The sequence below is a fragment of the Oncorhynchus kisutch genome, linkage group LG6 (assembly GCF_002021735.2).
Source record: "Oncorhynchus kisutch isolate 150728-3 linkage group LG6, Okis_V2, whole genome shotgun sequence".
NCBI classification, from domain to species: domain Eukaryota; kingdom Metazoa; phylum Chordata; class Actinopteri; order Salmoniformes; family Salmonidae; genus Oncorhynchus; species Oncorhynchus kisutch.
The window spans coordinates 55,783,544-55,804,370 of NC_034179.2; the positions used below are offsets into that span (position 1 = coordinate 55,783,544).

The 20,827-nt window shown below is 42.4% G+C and overlaps 1 protein-coding gene across 4 annotated transcripts; it reads right to left on the minus strand.

The window, feature by feature from the left end:
- Positions 1-243: 243 nt before the first annotated feature.
- Positions 244-10,430, minus strand: havcr2 (hepatitis A virus cellular receptor 2). 4 transcript variants are annotated; one of them, XM_031826974.1, is made up of 7 exons: positions 10,302-10,429; positions 9,794-10,138; positions 1,967-2,089; positions 1,643-1,756; positions 1,445-1,515; positions 1,142-1,238; positions 244-859 (listed from the first exon to the last, which is right to left on the minus strand). In XM_031826974.1, the coding sequence occupies exons 1-7, from the start codon at positions 10,360-10,362 to the stop codon at positions 717-719; spliced, it is 954 nt and encodes a 317-aa protein (XP_031682834.1). In that variant the 5' UTR covers positions 10,363-10,429; the 3' UTR covers positions 244-716. The 4 variants fall into 4 exon arrangements, with proteins under 4 accessions (XP_031682834.1, XP_031682833.1, XP_020340212.1 ...); XM_031826973.1 differs by having other exon boundaries at positions 1,142-1,241; XM_020484623.2 differs by having other exon boundaries at positions 1,142-1,241; positions 10,255-10,317.
- Positions 10,431-20,827: the final 10,397 nt, after the last annotated feature.

Consider the following 20,827-nt stretch of genomic DNA (forward strand, 5'->3'; position numbering starts at 1 on the left):
ACATCTGCTTTCAGATGTTTCCGTTGCACTCAGAAAGGCAGAGATGGTCAATGTGTTTTTTTTTTTTTTGAAGGCCACACATCATCCAAATAATATAACACACAGAACTGCACAGGTTTTTGGAAAGTTCATAAAGTTCTTAATTGAAAATATATTAAAACCAAAACCATTTGTTCATGTCAATTTTGTTGAAGGTTGCATTTAATGTTATGTAGTGCAGAATCAAGACTCCAGGGAACAAACTTTCTCTTGAGTGGTATTTATTTATCTTTGAATTTACACCTCATCACGAGAAAAACATGGCTAGATAACATAGCTAGAGTATACAAAACATAATCAATTCCTGCTCTTTCCATAACATAGACTGACCAGGTGAATCGAGCTGAAAGCAGTAATCCCTAATTGATGTCACTTGTCCACTTCAATCAGTGTATATGCAGGGGAGGAGACAGGTTGAAAGATAATTTTTAAGCCTTGAAACATGGATTATGTATGTGTGTCATTCAGAGGGTGAATGGGCAAGACAAAAAATGTAAGTGCCTTTAAACAGGGTATAATAGTAGGTGGGGGGTGCAACTCAGTGTTAGTAACCTCTTATGAGTGGTCCTACATTGGCAATGTCACAACGTGTAGCATACGCTAAATTGTTTTAGTTCTCTCAATACTCAATGAATTATTGAGTGAAATAGTACACGTGATAATGTATTTTGATGAGTCTACACATCTGTAGGAGCATCATAGATCCAGGAATCTGTATCATGGTGACTGAGGGGTATTTCCGCTCTAGGGTTCCTGCTGCTGACACTGGGGGAACTGGCACGTTCTCCTCTGACTCGGCTATTTCTGGACCGTCTCAGACCTAGATGCAGGGGGGAGGGGCCAGACAGACGTTTAATGCACACTATGCAGAAATAACGGGAGTCACCACTTTCACATCCACTTTGAGAGGCAAACTGTTTTAAGCAGCTCAATTCTTCTCGAACATGATTAGCCCCTGAACAAAGAATTGGTACAATAGGATCAAGAACAGACCGTTGCAACACATTGATTAAGCTAATGCACTGATAGAACAAGAAAAGTATTATATTCATGTCATCGTTGATGAAAGAAATGTAATTGCTGTGACTGCTCCATCACTCACGAAGAAGAACTGCTAGGATCAGACCAGGGATGAAGGTGATTGCTCCCACTCGGACAGTGTGTCCTATGTAGCTATCCAGAGATGGAGATGCCATTTTCTGCTGTGGGTTACAGTCATAGTTTTGCTTCAGGCACAGTGATTGAAGACAAAGTTGAAACAGAAATGTGGAAGTATTTGCATAAGATTTGCATTTTGCTACATTATAGCTCATAAGGCATTTAGGTTTTTATGTACAATATTCTGGTTGTATGTAGCTTATGGACATTTTGGATATAATTTGCTTCAAAACCAGTAGCACTGTACCTTAATTCCCTTGACAAGACCTATTATTGGGCCTGTAGTGCAGTCATAAAGGATATCGGGACCTTGCTCACCTAGTAAGAAAAAAAATGCAGACATCTCAAACCTTGACTAACTGTAGTATCAATTACTTTTTCTGATCTATCTTTATGTGCAATACAGGTTTATCAAACATATTCAGTTGGTGTTGATATCAGATACCTTCTCTGCTCTTCTCTGGTGTGAAAGGGGACCCAGATGTTTCTGTGATGGGCAGTGGTTGTTCTTCTGTCGCGGTTGGGACAATAGTTGGGATGACAGTTGGGATGAGAGGTGCTAAAGGAGTAAAAAAAAACAACAACATATATTTCTGTTTAAAAACACAACACTGCTGGGGCAGTTGTGACAAAAGGTGCTAGAAATGAAAGCATAGATTTTATGGGATATTCTTTTGTTTACAAACATATAGCCTAACACATTGAAGGAACTTCAAACTATAAGGAGAAACACAAGGTTACGTTAAAGACAGTGACAGACAAAACATACATTGTCTGTTATTTTCTGGTATAACAGAGGACCCAGATGTGTCTGTGATGGGCAGGAGTTGGGCTGGTACTGTTGGGATGACAGTTGGTACGACAGTTGGGATGACAGTTGGTACGACAGGTGCTACAGGAGTAGAAAACAACATTGATTTCTATTTAAAAACACATTAAATAAGGTGATATTGCAGACGGTTTCAAAATTATAACTATGGTTTTTATAGTCTTGTTGTTTCTGGAAAAAGTGTACATTTTGCGTAGTTGCGATGGCCCTTATTGCAACAGAATAATCATTCATGATTTATGCGTCAATGAAACAGAAGCCACACTATTTGTGATGGGGAGGAAAATCCATACAGCTACATATCGGTATATTGTTGTTACAGTACCAGTCAAAAGTTTGGACACACCTACTCATTCAAGGATTTTTCTTTATTTTGACAAATTTCTACATTGCGGAATAATAGTGAAGACATCAAAACTATGAAATAGAATGGATATGGAATAATGTAGTAACCAAAAAAGTGATAAACAAATCTAAATATATTTTATATTTGAGATTCTTCAAAGTAGCCACCCTTTGCCTTGATGACAGCTTGCACACTCTTGGCATTCTCTCAACCAGCTTCACCTGGAATGCTTTTCCAACAATCTTGAAAGAGTTCCCACATATGCTGAGCACTTGTTGGCTGCTTATCCTTCACTCTGCAGTCCAACTCATCCCAAACCATCTCAATTGGGTTGAGGTCGAAGGGGGCTGCAGGGCATGGGTTAACTTCTACATCACCAGAGGAACAGAGATGGCATAGCAGTCAGACATGTGTATCTACACCAAGATGGCGTAGCAGTCAGACGTGTGTATCTACACCAAGATGGCGTAGCAGTCAGACGTGTATTTGTCTTGTCCCATCCTGTAACGTGTTTATATAGTTTTCTTCGTATATATTTTAATTTCTTATGTATATACTTTAATCTCACTTTCCTTCTACGAACTGAATATACTCTCCTGCAACCCACCACACCCAATGTGGTACAGATCTGCTATCTTTATACTTTAGAACTGGAACCCTGATCAGAAGCAAGCCAGCAAACTAGCTGCTAGCTAGTAGTCAGTTAGCCACTGCTAGCGGTCCTCACCGTTAACTCGGACATCAGCCAGCCTCAACCAGGTCAATTCCTGCCAGTCTGCACAGCGCGATATCAACCCAGAGCATATCGGACTGCTTTTTCTCTACCACATCTCTTGATTCCTACCGCAAGCTATGAACCTTTACACTGTATAATCACAGCTAGCTAGCTGCTATCCGAGTGGCTACTCCTGGCTAACATCTCTGTCCCAAAGCAAGCACCAGTTAGCCTGGAGCTAGGCCCATCTCCCGTCTAGCCAAAGAGGTCCACCAGCCAATTATTGGGCTACAAAAGGCCTGGACCCTTTACTGCCGACACGGTGCCCCGCAGATCTATCACGACTGGTCTGCCGACATAACCGTCCGAGGTGGTTTCAACAGGCTCTTCCGTTGCAACGTTGCCCATCTGCTAGCCCCGGCCTGCTAGCTGTCTGAATCGCCGTGTCTCCAGCTCGCCTAGTGTAGCAGCGACTACGGAATTGCCTCCCTGACTCATCTTGTGCAACTCTTTGGACCCTATGATCACTCGTCTACATATGCCTCTCCCTAATGTCAATATGCCTTGTCTATTGCTGTTTTGGTTTGTGATTATTGTCTTATCTCATTGTACAGCCCCTAGCCCTGTCCAATATGCCTTAGATACCCCTTATGTTACAACCCCACACATGCAGAGACCTCACCTGGCATAACTGGTGCCTCTAGAGTCAAAACCTCTATCTTCGTCACTCAATGCCTAGGTTTACCTCCACTGTACTCACATCCTACCATACTGTACGTTATGCCTTGAATCTATTCTTCCGTGCCCAGAAATCTGCTCCTTTTACTCTCTGTTCTGAACGCACTAGACGACTAGTTCTTATAGCCTTTAGCCATACCCTTATCCTACTTCTCCTCTCTTCCTCTGGTGATGTAGAGGTTAACTCAGGCCCTGCAGCCCCCAGCACCACTTCCAATCCCCAGGCGCTCTCATTTGTTGACTTCTGTAACCGTAAATGCCTTGGTTTCATGCATGTTAACATTAGAAGCCTCCACCCTAAGTTTGTTTTATTAACTGCTTTAGTACACTCCCCAAACCCTGACGTCCTAGCAGTGTCTGAAATGGTTGCATATCCCAGAACCAATGTACTGCTGTGAGCAGGGGTGTGAGAGAGCTTTCAATGTTGTTCAGATGCTGGATAACCTTTTTATAATGAATTATACATCTTATTTATTTATTTTTTGTCCTATCATGGGGAACAACATTTTTCAAATAAATTATATTTTATAAATGTATTTATGATCCTACGGTCCACAACCCTATACACTGGACACCCACCTGAATGACCCAGATACTAAGGAGAAGTCCCTAACTGTTTTATGGGCCTGCTGTAAGCGGTCTGTATGCAGCCAGAATGCGGTCAGAGACCTAGAGCAGCACTGCCCCCTCAACATTCTGAGCCTGCTTGGCAGGGTTGGTTCTGCAAAGTCAAAGCCCCCTAAAGGGAGAGCATACTATACAAGGACATTCTCAAAGCTGCTAATGAGAACCTTGACGACCTTGTACCTAGCCGGTGGGGATTCCGGTGGGGTGCCCCCACCCAGGCAGTGGCAGTGCTGGCAACACTAGCTGCAGTAACCCATGGGGAGGGGGTCACACTCGGACATTCAGAGAGGGGGTATATTATTGTGGCCCTAGAGGCACAATATCAAAAGTCTGACTGCATGGAGATGCTTGGGAATATGGTCAATACGGGGGACCGTGTTGTGGGTGTTTCAGGGAAAAGGTGTACATTTGACCTCCATCATCTTCTCATACGGCTGCAACTGTAAATGCATTTGTAAATCAAGACCTTTCTTGAGTTGGGCTCTGGGATGGTGCAACTGTTGAGAATGTGAGCCTATGGTTGTGTGGGGGAAAGGGTTGAGTGTGTATGAGTGTGTGTGTGGGTGTATGTGTGTATCCCACAACTGTTGCGAAGGAGTAAAAGATGTTAGGGACAATAGAGGATGACTAACAACAATTGTTTGCTAATATAATAATTGTTTGTAATAATGTAATTTTGATAATGGCGAGACTGGTGAGGTAAAATCCTTTTCATAAATTGCCTACATTACTACAAATATTAATAGCTAATTATGTAAAATAAGAAACTGGATTCTTATATATATAAATATATATATTGATGGCTATATATAATACAAATCGAGGTAAGGGTGTTGGAAATAGATTTGGCAGTTGATCTACTGCTGTTCTGTAAATGGCACTGTGTGCTCTTTTCGAAGGATGGATCCCAGTCTCTTCAGGGCTATGGGATACGGGTGGTCGGGGGTGGTCTGCCGGGCATTGGGATGACAACCCAACTCGGGATGAGGAGGGCTTTTAGAGGGTGGAATAGTTGGGACCAATTGGAGGTTTACTTAGTAGCAATGCAAATATCATGGTACCGCTATATAGACGCTCAAACATCATGTTACTTTTTAATGGTACATTTACAAACATATATTTGATAAATAGAATTGAAAGTTGTGTCTCATTATGGTAAGTGGTGAAATAAGTATAGCCAGTTATAATTTTACATTACCATGTCGTTTACCAATTAAATGGCCTGACGGAGATGTGGACATACTCGGTTTACGAATCCCAAAAGAAAGAAATTATCTCACTCCAATAATATTTATATAAAGTTAGCAAAACTAGATAAGATCTTGCCTACCATCTATTTGTGGAAAAATCACTCTAGTAAATTGGTAAGAATGTCTCATCCTATGTTCAAGAAGGGCCTTTTTCACATTATTCAGATTGCACCTGGGAAATTTCCTTACTTTTTCCCCTTCTACTTGCTTCTTTCATTTTGTCAGCCCTGTATTAATGTCGGCCCTGTATTAAAGAACATAAATGGTTAAAGACAAGTATGATAAATAAAAACATATACCAATTTCATTTAAGGACCAAAAAACTGACAGCTGTGCCATATAAATTGCAAAATAGTTGGGAAGAGATTTTCGATGTACCCATTCCATGGCACATGGTTTATGAATTGATACGCAAAACAACGCCGGATTCAAAACTTCGAATATTTCTATTTAAATTAATATACAAAATTCTTGCAGCCAACAGAGTGTTATATATATGGGGGATACAATCTTCCCAACTCTGCAGATTCTGCTGTGAGCAGGCAGAGTCATTAGATCATTTATTTTGGTAATATAACTGTTATAAAATAGATTGTGTCTGTAAAATGTGTATAAACTGAAGGTAGAAGCCTATGTCTTATTGTTTATTAGTTTCTCCAATTGGGGGAGGGGTGGTAGGGTTTGCGGGGAATAATAAAGGTATATTCTAAAAAAAAGTATGTATGTCCATGTAGGTGTGTGTATGTATATATGTGTATATGTATGCATGTGTGTATGGATATGGTTATATATATTTACCAAGTTAATTTTTTTTAAATGCATGCTCTTCAACCGATTGTTGCCCGCACCCGCCCGCCCGACTAGCATCACTACTCGGTTCTGACTTAGAATATGTGGACAACTACAAATACCAAGGTGTCTGGTTAGATTGTCAACTCTCCTTCCAGACTCACATTAAGCATCTCTAATCCAAAATTAGATCTAGAATCAGCTTCCTATTTTGCAACAAAGCCTCCTTCCCTCATGCTGTTAAACATATCATCGTAAAACTGACTATTCTACCGATCCTTGATTTCGGCAATGTCATTTACAATATAGCCTCCAACACTCTACTAAGCAAACTGGGTGTAGTCTATCACAGTGCCATCCATTTTGTCACCAAAGCCCCATATACTACCCACCACTGCAACCTGTATGCTCTCGTTGGCTGGCCCTCACTACATATTAGTCGCCAAACCCACTGGCTCCAGGTCATCTACACATTTTTGCTAGGTAAAGCCCCGCCTTATCTCAGCTCACTGGTCACCATAGCAACACCCACCAATAGCACAAGCTCCAGCAGGTATATTTCACTGGTCATCCCCAAATCCAACATTTACTTTGGCCGCCTTTCCTTCCAGTTCTCTACTGCCAATGACTGGAACAAATTGCAAAAATCACTGAAGCTGGAGTCTTACATCTCCCTCTCTAACTTTAAGCATCAGCTGTCAGAGCAGCTTACCGATCACTGTACCTGTACACAGCCCATCTGTAAATAGCACACCGAACTACCTCATCCCCATACTGTTATTTATCTTCTTGCTCTTTTGCTCCCCAGTATCTCTACTTGCACATCATCATCTGCACATCTATCACCCCAGTATTTAATGCTAAATTGTAATTATTTCACCTCTATGGCCTATTTATTGTCTTACCACACTACTGTTCTACATTTGCACACACTGTACATAGATTTTTCTATTGTGTTATTGACTGTATGTTTGTTTATGTGTAACTATGTGTTGTTGTTTTTGTCGCACTGTTTTGCTTTATCTTGGCCAGGTCGCAGTTGTAAATGGGAACTTGTTCTCAACTGGCCTACCTGGTTAAATAAAGATGTTTTTTTTTATTTTAAATATAACAAAAGGTTGGGTGATTGTGGCGGCCAGGTCATCTGATGCAGCACTCCATCACTCTCCTTCTTGGTCAATTAGCTCTTAAATGGAAGAAGTTTGGAACCACCAATAATCTTCAAAGAACTTGCAAGATTCTCTGGTCTGATGAAACCAAGATTGAACTCTTTGGCCTGAATGCTGAGCGGCACATCTGGAGGAAACCTTGCACCATGCCTACGGTGAAGCATCGTGGTGGCAGCATCATGCTGTGGGGATGTTTTTCAGTGGCAGGAACTGGGAGACTAGTCAGGATCGAGGGAAAGATTAACAGACCAAAGCACAGAGAGATCCTTGATGAAAACCTGCTACAGAGTGCTCTGGACGTCAGACTGAGGCGAAGGTTCAACTTCCAACAGGACAACGACCCTAAGCACACAGCCAGGACAAAGCAGGAGTGGCTTTGGTACAAGTCTCTGAATGTCCTTGAGTGGCCCAGCCCGAGCCCGGACTTGAACCCGATCGATCATCTCTGGAGAGACCTGATAATAGTTCTGCAGCGACGCTCCCCATCCAACCTGACAGAGCTTGAGAAGATCTGCAGAGAAAAATGGGAGCAACTCACCAAATACAGGTGTGCCACGCTTGTAGCGACATATCCAAGAAGAATCGAGGCTGTAAGCGCTGCCAAAGGTGCTTCAACAAAGTACTTTAATACATTTGAAAAAATGTCGGCTTTGTCATTATGGGGTATTGTGTGTAGATTGATGAGGGGAAAAAACTATTTAATCCATTTTAGAATAAGGCTGTAATGTAACAAAATGTGGAAAAAATCAAGAGGTCTGAATACTTTCCAAATGCACTCTGTGTTGAGCAATATGTTTAGAACATCAAATCTCAATAAAATCACAGTAACGAATCATTATACATATAGAATCGTGAGAATCTGAATTCATATCATATTGGCACCTAAATACACTACATGGTTAAAAGTATGTGGACGGCCCTTCAAATGAGTGGATTCGGAAACTTCAGCCACACTCATTGCTGACAGGGGTATAAAATCGAGCACACAACCATGCAATCTCCATGGACAAACATTGGCAATAGAATGGCCCGTAATTAAGAGCTCAGTGACTTTCAACGTGGCACTGTCATAGGATGCCACCTTTCCGACAAGTCAGTTTGTCAAGTTAATACCCTGCTAGAGTGCTGTTATTTTGAATGGAAGCGTCTAGGAGCAACAACGACTCAGCCGCAAAGTGGTAGGCCGCACAACCTCCCCAAATGGCACCGCTGAGTGCTGAATTGTCTGTCCTCGTTTGCATCACTCACCACCCGAGTTCCAACTGGAAGCAACATCAGCACAATAGCTGTTAGTCGGGAGCTTCATGAATTGGGTTTCCATGGCCGAGCAGCCACACACAAGCCTAAGATCACCATGCGCAATGTCAAGCGTCGGCTGGAGTGGTGTAAAGCTTGATTCCATTGGACTTTGGAGCAGTGGAAATGTGTTCTCTGGAGTGATAAGTCACGCTTCACCATCTGGCAGCCCGACGGACGATCTGGGTTTGATGGATGCCAGGAGAACGCTACCTGCCTGAATGCATAGTGCCAACTGTAAAGTTTGGTGGAGGAGGAATAATGGTCTGGGACTGTTTTTTATGGTTTCTGTTAGGCCCCTTAGATCCAGTTAAGGGAAATCTGAATGCTACAGTATACAATTACATTTTAGACAATTCGGTGCTTCCATCTTTTAGGCAACAGTTTGGGGAAGGCCGTTTCTTGTTTCAGCATGACAATGCCCCCGTGCACAAAGAGAGGTCCATACAGAAATGGTTTGCCAAATTGTGGAAGAACTTGACTGACCTACACAGAGCCCTGACCTCAACCCCATCGAATACCTTTGGGATGAATTGGAACGCCAACTCTGAGCCAGGCCTAATTGCCCAACTTCTGTGCCCAACCTCACTAATGCTCTTATGGCTGAATGTAAGCAGGTCCCCGCAGCAATGTTCCAACATCTAGTGGAAAGCCTTCCCAAGAAGAGTTATAGCAGCAAAGTGGGGACCAGCTCCATATTAATGCCCATGATTTAGGAATGAGATGTTCGACGAACAGTTGTCCACATACCCATGGCCATGTAGTGTATCATTGTGAGGTCCCTGACAATTCCCAGCCTTAACCTTTGTATTCATGATAACAGTTGTATATTCTCACCTTGTTGAACAATTAAATGAACGGTGTGCGTCAGGTCGTTGAACAGTCCTGATAGCGCCACACGGCAGTGGTAGAACCCAGAGTCTCCCTCTCCGACGTTGTAGATAATGAGAGAAACATCTCCACTCTGAAGCTTCCCTGGTAACCTGTGTCTGTAGGACCTCCTGTAGGTTACCTCTACTCCATTAGTAGCAATGACTGTGTTCTCACAGCCGAAGAGAGACGGCTGTGCTCCTCTCCCCCAGCACACTTCTGTCAGACCCAGGGTAGCGGTGTCATACCTGCAGGTCAGAGATACCGTCCTACCTGCAACACCAACCACTGTCTCCATGACGCCATCACACACTGCAGGCAACAGAAACACAATCGCGGACATGTTAGTGGGACCTCAATAGTGCGCCAGTCTCGGACAAACAGAAGAGTGCGTTTCCTTCAAGTTTTTTGGGATGGATTCATTTTACCTGACTGAGGTTCCTGGTTTACAGAGATTAAGACAGGCAGGACTTACATGCCAACAGAGAGACTGTGAGAAGGGTATGAAGTGTAGACCGCATTGTCGTTGTGTTCATCGAAACAAGACAGACAATCAGTTTTGTCTCACAGTCTGGCACCGCTTCCTTTTTTTAACTGAATGTATCACAGATGGCTTTAAACAGACTGTGTGTGCCAATCAACCTAGAATAGCACAGCACTTCTCTACTATCGCCCACAAACCTTGCCAGGGATTTCAGCATTCACCCACCAGGGGGAGTAGTGAGACTGTCTTTTATATCCACGGCAACAGGCCAACGCTTCAGAAATCAACATTACTGTGAAACAATGTGTATTAGAGGGATCTTGGAATGGCTGATTTACTACATTTTCTTTGTTTATCTCCATCCCTACAAGTATAACTTGGCAATGCCATAATAACTGTCTTTCATAGTGTCGTTGTGAAGGGATGATTTCCCATGATAACTCTGTGGTTTATATATCTTTAACCTGCAGTTTGTTTAGACACTTATCCAGGAACAAAATCTATCTCCCACTTGACGGCAGAGTTGTAATTTGATCACACACGGAGGAGTGGGAATAGGATAGAAAGAAATGTCAGGTATAAATGTTTGGCTTGTGCTTTTCATCTGAGTGATCTTCTCTGAAGATAGTGTGTGTGTGTGACATATCCCACAGATAGTTGAGACACTGTTCATGGCCATTGTCTAATGTGGCTGATCTACTTTTTCCGGTATGTCCAGACGTTCCATTTGATGATTTAAATAAGAGAGCAGACCTAGAGAAGTTTTTTTTTTTACATGGGTTGCTTGCCTTGCTGAATGCTCTAGCGCTACACGGAGGTGCTGTCGATGTACACTGAGGCCCAGCGTACCTTCGGTACGCATGCTGTTCCACATTCCAAATTAAGACAGAGCGACTCAGTATATTAGCTATGAATAGATCTGTTGTTACGGAACAGCTGTTTTCCTAGTCACTGAAAAGCAGTAGGACCAGGTCCCTGTTCTGAGAAAGAATTTAAGAGGGGGTTTCAGATGAGTCATGAAAGTTTATGTCTAACTGCACTGGAATTGAGAGCGTTTACAATCAGTTGCAAACAGTAAATGTCCCTCTAGTGCCTTATTCATCTCATGTCTCATAGTTTCACGATGTGCACAGTGTAGACCACACTGTGTGTGACGTGGTGAGGTTAGACCCAGGTGCAGATTAAAGACCAGACGAGGAATCAGGGGTTAAGGATAAACATAATACTTCACTGATAAACAGTAGCCGCAGGATCACAGTAGACTAGAAGAAGAAAAAACCCACAAACACTAAGTCTCAAACTCACTCAGGAAACAACCGCATAAGGTAAACAATTCAAGCTTCAGCAAAGGACAACAGAAAACATACCTTTTTCAACAGGGAAATCATAATGAGTAAATAGGACACACCTGAGTGTCGTTAATGTCTCTAGGAGGGTGTCTGCCGTCCTCTGGTGACAGGTGAAACCATGACACTGTACAGCATGGTGCTGTGTAGAACACAGAACACACTAGTTGTGTTCGAATACTCATTGCTAACCCACTAACCATACTATTTGTAATGTAAATTGAGTATGTACTATGATTATTAGTCATAGTATGGATATAGTTAGTATGCCAAAAGTTGCCTTATGTCCTACTACATTTGCCCAAATACTAAGTATACAAGCAGTGGACAATATATCCGTGCTTTTGGGGCCTATAATGAAATTCTTCAGAAAATAAGTGTGGCTTAACAACATTTTCAGATTTGAAATAAATGGAAAATATGGAAAATATGCAGCCAAAGTCCAACGAGAGCAGATACAAATTCATTGCTTCAACTAATTATGACAAATGTTAAAAAAAAATGTTAAGCAATGTAATAAAGTATTGACTTTTCAAATAAATGAAGTTACACGTTATGCTGTCTGTCAATTTGTTAGCTTCGCTAGCCTTATGCACCGCATAGCATATCATGACAGCAGTTGCTTGTATGTACCGCTGGTATGTTAGCTAGCTACCGTCCTAACGTTGGTTGGCTATTAATATATTGAACTCGCCAGTATATTAACTATATGCTATCTAACTAACTACCCAATGTTTATTGACTTGATTATTCAAGTAATTCTTGGCTTAGCTAAGTGGTATAGTCTTTGTGCGTTCTCAATAGACATTGTTAATGAAGTTGTAAGATGTCAAGCTAGTAACTTGTTAGCTATGCTAACAAGCTAGCAAGAAGTTGCATAGCAACAGCATCAACTTCCGGTAGACAGGCGAAGCGCTAGTACTCTCAACTGAAAGGAGACCGTTCGTTTACATTATACTAAAATGAACTAATAGTATGTAGTATGTACTATACCGTATGTTAGTATGGGTATTCAAACACAGCTACTGTGTACAGAATGGTGCTGTGTAGAACACACTGCCTCCAGAATGATGCTGTGTAGAACTGCGTAGAACACACTGTGTACAGAATGGTTCTGTGTAGAACACTCTGTGTGCAGCATGATGCTGCGTAAATGTCTGCTGCCCAGGTGTATTTTACGCCAACCACTGTATGTCATTTCACATTGAAATTGTATAGGCCATTGTATGCCAAGCAATTATTTTAGGGTTAGCGACCCTACAGTCCGAAGCAGTTTTTGGTAAAAAAAAAAAAAGAATCTGTTGCTAAGTATTCTCACGAATAATAAAAGAGACGAGATCATGTCTCAATTTGCAAATGTACAAATGATTATATTATGTTACGGCCCCCCCGACCACCCACTTAGACAAAAATCATCTAGCAGCTGAATCTAGTTACCTACCCCTGGTCTACAGGTTCTTTGGGGGCACTGAATAGCAAGGGCACCAAACGGGAGGTCATGTTTGTGTTGGTGTAGAGGTAGTTGCTGTCAACAGCAGTGCTGCTGAGAAAAGAGAGCCTATGAGTCTGGTGCGAAAGACTATTATCCTTGATCTCGAGCCACTCAATTTTGTTGCAGGAAAAGAGGGGACTTCCATTCTCTGGAGAACCTATTGTGACCATTAACCAGAAACTTTGAACGGAATGATTGCTCTTGACCATCGCTCTTTGTCAGACTGTGAGACGAGACACTCTCTTCACAGTGGAAACATGGTCTAGAAGGGGGATGTTTAGGAAGCACTGCAGTGGTTGCACACTGCACAGGCTGTGTGAGCACGAGTCAGGTGTACTCATTCTTCGATTGCAGTGAGACTACTGAGACCGAGAACCTCTTTTAGCGAAGCCACCGATGCATCCCATTTATTTAATTAAAAGTTAGTGAGGGAATACTCTGATGCACCCGTGTCTTTTTCAACTCTTTGAAAAACGGTGAGGTCGAGATAAAGGCAGTGTGGACTTAATGATGTGGTAATGTCATTGTGTTGAGGATGACACTGCAGAAGAGAGGGTTAAAGGGACAAAGCCCTGGAGCAGACCCAGTAGATATCTCCCTGATCTGCTCTTGTCATTCCCTTCACTTTTCGCTTTTTATCTTGGTTCAGCAGTAAGCATCACAGAAACCCTGAGTCAGCGGCTATGGGGCTCGAACGAAGGTCACTTCCTGAGTGGCCATCACGTAGACGTCACGTAAACAATGACGTTCATTAAGATGAACCACAATTACACACCTAATTACACGCACATCATACACACAATACAGTACACAGGCACGCACATACAGCAAGCACGCACAAAACACACATGCGGTCACGCTTTCTCACTCAACAACACACAATATTGAAGTACCACACAGAACTTGACTAGATTATCTTGAAATTGATCTGTATTAGCAGTGTAACCTAATGAAGAAGACCAAAGTAGCAGATGATGTGTCAGAGTTTGATCTGGACAGAGGAACAGTGTGTTTAATACCATAACAATGTTTCACACTTCCATCTTAGAGGTTGTAACCGTCAGAAGGACACATTGCTACACAAACAGAGCTTTATTTTATTTTTTGACAGTCCGGTTACAAAACTACTTTCTCAGCGTCATTTGACCCATAAGAAGTTCACTAATCTGATTACATTCCTGGGTAACAAAATAAGAAAGAAAGGCCTAGCCTTTTCGCTCTTATTTTTGTCTCTTCCCATCTCTCTCTCTCGCTCTCTATCTCATTGGCTAATTCAATCATTTGTCCAAGACGATTCTGTTTGTTCCCCTTGTTTTTTCGTTTTATTACAGAGTTGCGTACTTGTGACTTTTCTTCTGATAATTCCACTTCTCATGCCAGTAAAATGGACCGCTGATATCCTTCCTGGTAGTGTACAATTAGTACTACCATACATCTACCGTATTGATGGATTCTGTAACTAATAGCCGTATATACTGTTGGTTCAGTCAAGTACAGTAAAATATGTGAATTAGGAGGTGGTTGTGTGATTTGAGGTTATGGCCACATGTTGATGAGGGATTAGAGGGGGCGCTGTATCCTTATACTTGATGAGGAGGAAGACTTCCACCAACTTCCTCTTCCAATTAGTCTTATTCTCTAAGGGCAATATTGCTCTGAGGCCAAAAGCAGGACTGATCTACAGTGCAATTTATAACACTTCTATTCTGGAAAAAAGGCTAATGCTGTTTTTGGTTTGAAAATGTGCTATACGGTAAACCTAGTAAACCACTTTTCTAGTAGCTTGCTGTGTTTTATAGTGTTAAATGAAAGCAATAATTCAAATAACTATTGTGCTGAGGTGTAAATGTATTGAATCATATAACACTTGTAATGCAGCAAGTCTTATATTCAAAACCTTCAATTGTGCATTCATTTAGTTTGGAGACATCTTTCACCCCACAGCCATTGATCTAAAATATATGTTTACTGTGAAATACCATGAGAACATTGGTTTAATCAGCAAAACACAACATAATGATATCTTCTCAATTCCTTTGTTGAAACAACCAATTCATCCAATAGCCCCAAAAAAATCAAGAAACATTTCAAAATTGCCCTTGAAATGTAATATGTTACAGTACTGTAAACTAACCTGTACCCCTGCACATTGACCCGGTACCAGTACATCTGTATATAGCCTCGGTATTGTTATTTTATTGTGTTTATTTAGTAAATTATTTTCTTAACTCTATTTCTTGAACTGCATTGTTGGTTAAGTGCTTGTAAGTAAGCATTTCACAAGAGGACATACCTAAACCAAACAAAAAGCAAATGTACTTATAATGAGTTTATATAATCAGATAGATTCAAGTATTTTAGTACAAGAAATACATTGACCACTTTCCACAGAACTGCTGCACAAGATTGTCTCAACCAAATCAGTCCGATCAATATTTCAATGGTTTATACTCGGCAGGCAATTTCAGTCTATATGTGAGTAGTCAGGGACAAAGCAGCGACATGGGTCTCTCTGAAACCTTGTGTCTGATCTCCAGACAGAGGTAAATGTAATAGTAAGGCTAATGAGCGCCATAGGTCTGAACAGGCTACCTCAGGATCATGTGTACATTGGAACGCTCTTTTGAGCCTACCCCTTTTGTTTTTCTCCACAAACCAACCATGTTCATCTCCAGTAATAGATTTATCCATTCAGATCTGCAGAACACATCTTCACTTTTGCCTGCGGTGGTAGATTCAAAGGAGCACCAGTTGTCAAAGAGTTTTGTCAAGTACAATTTGTTCTTTAACCAAAATATATTATCAAAGCAAGTTTTTAAAAACAAATCTGTCAGGTTGTCCACCAGCAAGATGCTAATATAAAGTTTAATATCAACAGTTGTATTCCATAGTGAAATAACAGACAGAACAAATAAAATATTAATTTTCGAGTTGATTTGAGGAAACAGTTTGGTTTTTGTATTTTTTCTTAAAAGCCAATTTTCCAGAATGTTCTTTTCAATGGCCTTAAACATTTTGTATTCCTGGGACCTGACACGTACATGCATTAGTTTAGCCTAAAGGGAATGCGTAATGCGGTGGAAGGAGGGATGTTTCATTGATTTCTCTACAAAAGGCAGTGGCGTGTACTCATGGATGCCAAGGGAAGCCAGGTTTCCCCAAAAAACAATCGATATTTTGTCTATCTGTGTTTTCATAATGTTCCTTCAATTCGCAAGAGGCTGGATGTATCTCGCCGGAAAAAGCATCTAAGCGAGCGAAGCAGTGCCCATCTGTCTCTGTATGTGTAGGCCATCTATTTGATGCAATCTGGTCATAAAGAGTATGGACATTGTTACCGCCCATAGCATTGAATGTAAGGGAAGTCAACGAGCATTCGGCCTCCCTTTGATAAAAACAGTTTAAATAATAGCCAATCAGGGTTGAGAGCAGATCCCCCACCAGCTGCAACCTGTTCCATAATCAAGAACTGTACAAATACTCAGTCCTGCCACTTCCACACTGCCAGAACCTAATCTCTGCCCAGTCAGTCCATGGTTCTAGTATGTTCCTGTTGTGCCTGTTTTCCCTTGCCTGACGCTGTTTTCCTCTCCGCTACAGTTCTGCGCGATCTGACTCTGGTCCCTGTCTCCAGTCAGACTTCTGATCAGTCCTGCTACTCTGTCCTGGATTCCCCAATCTACGCTCCCTTGGATTCCCCTCCGGACCTGCTTACCCTGTCCCCACACCTCTCGCTCCAGCCTCAGCCTCCGCACCTGGTTTCCAACAACCCGCCCAAGCTTCACCTGACCTGCACTCAATCCCCCCCCCCCCCCCCGTGTTTCAATAAATACCTTGGTTACCTCATCCTAGTCTTCTCAACTGAGTCTGTTCTTGGGTTCACCTGTTCCGCTTCGTGTGACACCAATAAAATATTGAGTAAAAGTTTAAAAGTATTTGGTTTGTAATATACTTAAGTATCAAAAGTAAAGTATACGTCTATTATAATTCCTTATATTAAGCAAACCAGATTGCACAATGTTCTTCTTTTTTTATATTTCCGATAGCTAGGTGCACACTCCAACAAGCATTTGTGTTTAGTGAGTCCACCAGATAAGAAGCAGTAAGGATGAACAGGGATGTTCTCTTGAGTGTGTGAATTGGACAATTTTCCTGTCCTGCTAAGCATTCAAAATGTAACAAGTACTTTTGGGTGGCGGGGAAAATGTATGGAGTAGAAAGTATATGCTTTTCTTGAGGAATGTAGTGAAGTAAAAGTAGTCAAAAATATAAATAGTAAAGTAAAGTACAGATAACCCCCCCCCCCCCCCCAAAAAAAAATGTGTAGACACCTTGCAACGGGAAGTGCGTACAAGTGGGTAACCTGTACCAGTGTGAGGTGTGAAATGGAAATGTTTTTTTGCATATGTCAACTACCCCTGAGACACCCTCGGAGAGTGGGCCACGGCCAGGGTTTAGCCATTATTGACGGCAACCCGGGGCAATTAAGGTTAAGTGCCTTTGTCATTGAGACAAACCAACATAATTTTTTTATAACAACATGTTTGATGTACAAACTACATCTAATATAGACATTTGAATTCCATGTTTTTTATTTATTTACCTAGGAAAGTCAGTTAAGAACAAATTCTTATTTTCAATGACAGCCTAGGAACAGTGGGTTAACTGCCTTGTTCAAGAGCAGAACAACAGATGTTTACCTTGTCACCTCAGGGATTTGATCTTGCAACCTTTTGGTTACTAGTCCAAAGCGCTAACCACTAGGCTACCTGTCACTCCACAGAACATTTGTGCCGCCCCGCAGAACACTATATCCTTTAATTTATCCTGTTCTGTATCCGGTTCTGTATCCTGTTCACTTCAAATTCCTTTTAAATGGGGTGCATGCTTAATCCCTTCTGTACTCCCTGTTCATCAATGACTGTGTGGCCACGCACGACTCCACCACCATCATTAAGTTTTCCAACGACACAACGGTGATCGACCTGCTCAACAACGACGATGAGACAGCCTATAGGGAGGAGGTCAGTGACCTGGCAGTGTGGTGGACAACAACCTCTCCCTCAACGTCAGTAAGACAAAAGTGCTGATCATGAACTACAGGAAACAAAGAGCTGAGCACGCCCCTGTTCACATCGACGGGGCTATAGTGGAGCAGGTCGAGAGCTTCTAATGTTCACATCAAAGGATCTATCATGATCCAAACACACCAAAACATTTGTGAGGGAGCATAACAATGCCTCTTCCCCCTTCTACAGCTGCACCATTGAGAGCATCTTGATTTGCTGCATCACCGCTTGGTATGGCAACTGCTTGGCATCTGACCGCAATGCGCTACAGAGGGTAGTTCGTACTGCCCAGTACATCACTGGGGCCGAGCTCCTTGCCATCCAGAACCTCTATACCAGGCGGTGTCGCAGGAAGGCTCTAAAATTGGCAAAGACTCCAGCCACCCAAGTCATAGACTGTGGTCTCTGCTGTCGCACAGCAAGCGGTACCAATGCAGCAAGTCTGGAACCAACAGGACCCTGAACAGAGTCTACCCCCAAGCCATAAGACTCCTAAAGTGTTAGCTAAAGAGTTAATCAAATAGCTACTCGAACTATCTGCATTGACCCTTTTTGCACTAACTTTTTTGATTCATCACATACACTGCTGCTACTGTTTATGATCTGTCCCTTTATTCCTAGTTATATATACATACAGTGCATTCGGAAAGTATCGAAACAAATGTTTTTGGTCACATACAGATGGTTAGGAGATGTTAACGCGGGTGTTAACGAAATGCTTGTGCTTCTTGTTCCGGCCGTGCATTAATATCTAACAAGTAATCTAACAATTTCACAACTACCTTATACACACAAGTGTAAAGGAATGAATAAGAATATGTACATATAAATATATGGATGAGCGATGGCATAGAGTACAGTATACACATTTGTGTAACCTTTATTTAACTAAGCAAGTCAGTAGGAACAAATTCTTATTTTCAATGACGGCCTAAACTGGCCAAACCCAGACGGCGCTGGGCCAATTGTGCGCCGCCCTAAGGGACCACTGCACCACTCGGGAGCCCATATGAGATGAGTAATGTAGGGTATGTAAACATTATATAAAGTGGCATTGTTTAAAGTGACTAGTGATATGTATATTACATCCAATTTGTTATTGTTAAAGTGGCTAGAGATTTGAGTCAGTATGTTGGCAGCAGCCACTCAATGTTAGTGATGGCTGTTTAACAGTCTGATGGCCGTGAGATAGAAGCTGTTTTTCAGTCTCTCGGTCCCCACTTTGATCACCTGTCCTGACCTCCCCTTCTGGATAACAGCGGGGTGGACAGGCAGTGGCTCGGGTGGTTGTTGTCCTTTTTGTCCTTCCTGTGACATCGGGTGATGTAGGTGTCCTGGAGGGCAGGTAGTTTGCCTTATTGTTGTGGGTGGAGCAGTTGCCGTACCAGGTGGTGATACAGCCCGACAGGATGCTCTCGATTGTGCATCTGTAAAGGTTTGTGAGTGTTTTCGGGTGACAAGCCAAATTTCTTCAGCCTCCTGAGGTTGCTTCTTCACCACACTGTCTGTGTGGGTGGACCATTTCAGTATGTCCGTGATGTGTACGCCGAGGGACTTAAAACTTTCCACCTTCTCCACTGCTGTCCCATTAATGTGGATAGGGGGGTGCCACCTCTGCTGTTTCCTGAAGTCCACGATCATCTCATTTGATTTGTTGACGTTGAGTGTGAGGTTATTTTCCTGACACCACACTCTGAGGGCCCTCACCTCCTCCCTCTCGTCATTGATGGTAATCAAGCCTACCACTGTAGTGTTGTCTGCAAACTTGATGATTGAGTTGTTAGGCGTGCATGGCCACGCAGTCATGGGTGAACAGGGAGTACAGGAGAGGGCTCAGAACGCACCCTTGTGGGGCCCCAGTGTTGAGTATCAGCGGTGTGGAGGTGTTGTTTCCTACCTTCACCACCTGGGGGAGGCCCGTCAGGAAGTACAAGACCCAGTTGCACAGGGCGGGGTTCAGACACAAGGCCTTGAGCTTAATGATGAGTTTGGAGGGTACTATGATGTTAAATGCTGAGCTGTAATCGATGAACAGCATTCTTAGATAGGTATTTCTCTTGTCCAGATACATTAGGGCAGTGTGCAGTGTGATTGCGATTGCGTAGTCTGTGGACCTATTGGGGCGGTAAGCAAATTGGAGTGTGTCTAGGGTGTCAGGTAAAGTGGAGGTGATATGATCCTTGACTAGTCTCTCAAAGCATGATGATGGAAGTAATTTCGCTCAGTTACCTTAGCTTTATTGTGAACAGGAACAATGGTGGCCCTCTTGAAGCATGTGGGAACAGCAGACTGGGACAGGGATTGATTGAATATGTTCGTAAACACACCAGCCAGCTGGTCTGCACATGCTCTGAGGACACGGCTAGGGATGCCATCTGGGCTGGTAGCCTTGCGGGGGTTAACGCATTTAAATGTTTCACTCACGTTGACAGTGGTAAAGGAGAGCCCGCAGGTTTTGGTAGCGGGCAGTGTCAGTGGCACTGTATTGTCCTCAAAGCGAGCAAAGAAGTTGTTTCATTTGTTTGAGAGCAAGACATCAGTGTCCGCGATGAGGCTGGTTCTCTTTTTGTAATCCATGATTGACTGTAGACCCTGCCACATACGTCTCGT

Coding starts and splice junctions, on each gene's coding strand:
- havcr2 (XM_031826973.1), bottom strand. CDS start 10,362: ATGAACACAACGACAATGCGGTCTACACTTCATACCCTTCTCACAGTC. Junction 1,516..1,642: donor ACCAGAGAAGAGCAGAGAAG/GTATCTGATATC, acceptor TTTTCTTACTAG/GTGAGCAAGGTCCCGATATC. Junction 1,242..1,444: donor GTCTTGTCAAGGGAATTAAG/GTACAGTGCTAC, acceptor TGTAACCCACAG/CAGAAAATGGCATCTCCATC.